General features: G+C 35.5%; 1 protein-coding gene across 1 annotated transcript; it reads right to left on the bottom strand.

Annotated features, from left to right (window-relative positions):
- Positions 1-1,937: 1,937 nt before the first annotated feature.
- Positions 1,938-4,407, bottom strand: LOC115705716 (uncharacterized acetyltransferase At3g50280). The gene has a single exon (XM_030633130.2). The coding sequence runs from the start codon at positions 3,732-3,734 to the stop codon at positions 2,265-2,267; it is 1,470 nt and encodes a 489-aa protein (XP_030488990.1). The 5' UTR covers positions 3,735-4,407; the 3' UTR covers positions 1,938-2,264.
- Between the last annotated feature and the right edge of the window lie 267 nt (positions 4,408-4,674).

Here is a 4,674-nt window from a genome sequence, read left to right as displayed (position 1 = left end):
TCTTTATTAATTAGTAAATCTAATTATATTGAAATTAGTTTTATTTAGGGCACAAAACCCAACAGTTTATATTTGAGACATCCACTTCTGGTGACTTTTCCAGTGCCTTTTTCGGTAATGGTGACTTTTTTGGTGACAGTGACACTAACTTTTTCGGCGCCGGTGACTTTTCGGTGAAACTTATTATTATTTTACAAATATGAGATTTTCATTTTTTTTTACAAAAATATGGCATAAAAAAGCCTATATAAAAGTAAAAAAAATAATAAAAATAATTCATAACCCCATGGTATTATTTATTTATGCTATAACAAAGTAAATTCTTATAATTTTCTCATATATTGTATAATTTCTACATATAAGAATTGTATTGTATTAAATAATAAATATTATTATGTTTGGATAAAGCAATGTATTGTATTAATTATTATGACGAAATTTTTTAATACAAGTTATATTATTTAATATATAACAAATAGTCCGTATTAGCTTTGTTAACGTAGAATATTTTTGTTAACAAAAAAAATTAATCTTTTCGTAATAAATATACCACAGAATTAATTATAGTAATAAATGAACACTAGAAAGTTTTTAACATGGGTTTGAAGTTAATTCTTCATAGTCCACGAGTCCATTTTATTATAAATAATATTTAGAATATAAAATACAATAATATCAGTAGTTATAATATCTTGGACCTGAACCTGAACCCTAACTTGGACCCGAACCTGCGACTTGAACCAAAACCCAAGATTAGGACCCCAACCCGAACCCAGATCCGGACCCAGAATTAGACCCAGACTCGGACCAAGGCTCGGACTCGAACTTGGGCCCGGACTCGGACCTAGAATCGGACCCGAACCAAGACCAGGTCCCGGACCCGAGACCTAGACTCAGACCCGGACTCCAGACCCAGACCTCGAACTAGACCTGAGACTTAAGACCTGGATCGGGACAGGAACCCAAATTTGGGACTCGGAGCCAAACCTAGATCCCGAACCTAGACTCGGGACCTAGGACCTAGACTTGACCCGTAGTTGGTTTCAACTGAGTTTATTAAAACTATATTATAACTTTATATACGATCTATTAATACAAGTCAGTATCAAACATAGTATTGTATTAAATAATATTAATACAATATAATACAATACACTCCAACACAATACAATACAATATGGTGTACCAAATGAGTCCCTATGTATATACCAATAAAATTAAGCATAAAATAATATTGAAAAGATTTGTAGTACAATTTTAAAAGAGGTGTATACTCATATAATTTGTATTTGTATTTATTTACCTTATAATTATTTATGATAACTTATAAAATTTAAAAAAATTCTAAATAGTTTAAAGTATTGCAAATAAAATTCAAATAGTCATTTACTATAGATATAAGAAAAAAAATAAACAATCATATTTAAATTTTATTTTTAAGTATTTGAAATTTTTTAAAATGTAAAAATGACCTTAAATAACTGTTCGTGATAATTAAAATAATAAACTAAAAAGCTATGGAAAATATCAAACTCCCTAAACAATTGTTTATGGAGAGTGTAGAATAAACTACCAAGTAATATTTAGTTATTTATAGTTCGAATCCCGCTTAGCATCAACTTGGGAAAAAAGGATATGGATATGTAAAGGAGAAAGGTGAAGTGAAATGTAAGAGAGTTGAAACTAAAAAGAAGAAATAAGTATAAACTATAGATAAACCTTAACCTTCTAAATTTATTTTGTTTATTTTATTCTTCATTTGAGTATACTTTTATGCAATAACCAAATCACTCACTTTAACCAATAAGAAAATTTGTCGTTTTTCTTTCCTTATTGACTTAGTTTCTATATATTTGCATGGCTTTTCTTAATAATAATAATAATCATAATAATAATAATAATAATAATAATAATCAGAAGTTAAGAGAAAGCTAAAATAATAGCAGAACAAAACGACTTGATTATATTTAAAAGTAGAAAATTATGTCACAAAAAGTAGAAACATCCCCCAACCCACCAGGACCAAATCAACACCGTCCAACACATCCTTATTTTAATTACTAAATACACAGTATTACCCCAAAGCAGGAAATCAAACGGTCCTTACATAATACACGTCATCATCTACAATGTGTACACACAAAAGAACCATTGAACCATGTCGCATCCGATTACTACCCCTTCATCGTTCTCCAAAAAAACCACTCTTAAACTAAGTCAAACACCACTAACCCATAGAGAGAGAGAGAGAGAAGTCACTTAATCTAGCTTGATACGTACTGCATGAACTCCGAATCTGACTCCAAAGCCGCCATGGTTTCAGGCGACAAAACCACCTCAAGATCAACGGTCCCCGATCCTTCTCTTCCTGGAAACGCCGAGATCTTACCGTCGAATTTGTTAGCCCGGCCACTCCGAACCGCGAGAGGTCGTCCCCACCCAAAATCGTTGTCGTACATAGGGAATCTCGGGGAGCTACCCATAGTGATCGATGCGCCATCGGGGTTTCCAAGCGGGAAACACCTGGGGTTGCTTTCCCATTCCTCTACGAAGCGGCGCACCATTCCGCTATCGTGGGCCTTCAAGTTTGTGTTCATCTGCTCCGCGCACCAGCGTAGATCCCTAGACAATACGTCCCCGGCTGACGCGTAAGTGGGAACGCTCTGTATTGCGTTTCCAAAGTAGAATGGATCCAACTTGGGCTGAAGCCTGTGGCGACAATTGACCGCCATTCTAAACGTTGTCGTTTTCGAGATAGGCAACTTCCTAGCACGTGTAACCGCGCGCCAGAGGAGTGCGCAGAGTGATTGAAACGACGAAATCTCAATCGTCGTTTTGGTAGAATCGGTCGGTGTCAAAACTGACGTTTTTAGCCAATTCTCAATGATGGATGTGACTTTAGTCCCATTATTGTTATCGTTTTGTCCGAACGTGTCGTTGCTCAGCTTCCCCAAAATCTCAACCGCGCTGAGCTGGCAATCAACGTTTTTAGTGCTGTTTTTGTTCGTAACGTCTTTCAGTTTCAAAATCGCTTCTCTACTGAAACTGAAGATTCGCTCCCTCAATGGCGCGTCGGCATTGAAGGTGACCTTGGGCCCACCTTCCGGCAATTTCAGAACCGCCGGTGAAATAAGAATTGAGTCCCGGGTGAAATCCGGCTGAGGCCGAGTTATCCTCTTCGCGCCTCTACAGACGTCGGCGAAGATGTTGAAGAAGTTCCAGAACGAGGTTCCGTCCATAACGGAGTGATTAACAGAGCAACCGATGAAGATCCCGTCGGCTAGCTCAGTTACCTGTACGGCCAAGATGGGCTTGAAATGACCCATGTAGCTGACAGTCCTATCGAAGGTGAAGAACTCCTTGAAGCAATCTGGCACCTGGGTGGCTCCCAGAACATCCCGGACGAATAATTGCCCAGCATTAGCATGGATGAAGTCGACACCAGCGTCGTTGCACGTGATGAAAACGTGACCATCGGAATCTGTCGTCATCCTCCCGGCGAGAGGGGGAAATCGAGAGAGTGTTTGAGATAGACCTTGCTTAAGAAGCTCGATTACGGAGTCCGTCGGGAATGGAGGACGAGTGAAAAGGCAACCCTTCTGGATGTAATGACAGGAGAGCATAGGAAGGTCGGAGACAGAGAGTTTGAGGTCTTCCATTGTTGACTTTTCATCGGGGAAGACGGTGCAGTTGGAGATCATCTTAACTTGATCGGCACAAAAAGAAGAAGGCATTTTCTTTTCTTTCTTTTATAGTGGAGAAGGTGTTTGATTTGGAGTTCGCTATCGATGTGGGATAATTATATATGTATAAGTGTTTCACTCTCTCTCGCTCTCGCTCTTGGAAGTGAGGGGGAGTGAGTAGTGAGTAAAATGAGAGGATAGTGAGGACATATATATAGGAGTTGGGGCTGAGATGTTCTCTCTCTTTAGTTTGTGTCCAAGTTGGGGTTGGGGTTGGGTTCATGCATTTCCTTGCTTAGGTGGTTCCTGCTAATGTTAGCCTCTTTATTTTAGTCATTTTAACGTCATGGGATTATTTTATTTCTTTCTATTTAATTAAATAATTTATTTATTCTTTGTTTGTTTGGGGATTTTTTTTATGGATGTCTATGTGATGACATTATTTAAAGAGACTCTTATTTAAAATATATATAATGATTGGCCCAGTGTTCTGTTTTTAATTAACACATAGCCAAACATGTCTTATCAGTAATTTTATCTTTGAGGAACAAAGTTGCAAAAATGTTTATTGTATATATAACTATTATACTTTTTATATTTCTTTTTAAATATCTGTGTATACCTTTTATAATTTTAACAATATTCAATTATATTCATCCCATCAAGCTCATTATTGCAAGTCAAATTTTAATTTAACAAAATAATATTATCTTCAATTTATTTATTTAGTTTTTATTATATCTTCTAGCTTCTACATTTCATAAAATTTATAAATAATTTCACTTTTTAAATTCAATCGAAGTTTATTATAAAATGCTTAAAAATTAATTATAATTTTTTGGTCATAAATACTTCTCAAAAACAAAAATAATATAATTGTTTCAATGACTTTTATAAATATTTGAATATAAAACAATTAAAAATAAATTAAAGGGAGTGATGTTCTCTTAGTAAAATTAATTAACTAATTGAAAGAAAACTAAACTCAATT

The sequence above is a fragment of the Cannabis sativa genome, chromosome 1, assembly GCF_029168945.1.
Source record: "Cannabis sativa cultivar Pink pepper isolate KNU-18-1 chromosome 1, ASM2916894v1, whole genome shotgun sequence".
Taxonomy (NCBI): Eukaryota; Viridiplantae; Streptophyta; class Magnoliopsida; order Rosales; family Cannabaceae; genus Cannabis; species Cannabis sativa.
Note: the sequence above shows the minus strand (reverse complement) of the source record. Positions and strands in the feature narration are given on the sequence as shown.

What these genes read in the sequence shown, in the direction of transcription:
- LOC115705716 (XM_030633130.2), bottom strand. Translation starts at nt 3,734, where the DNA reads ATGCCTTCTTCTTTTTGTGCCGATCAAGTTAAGATGATCTCCAACTGC.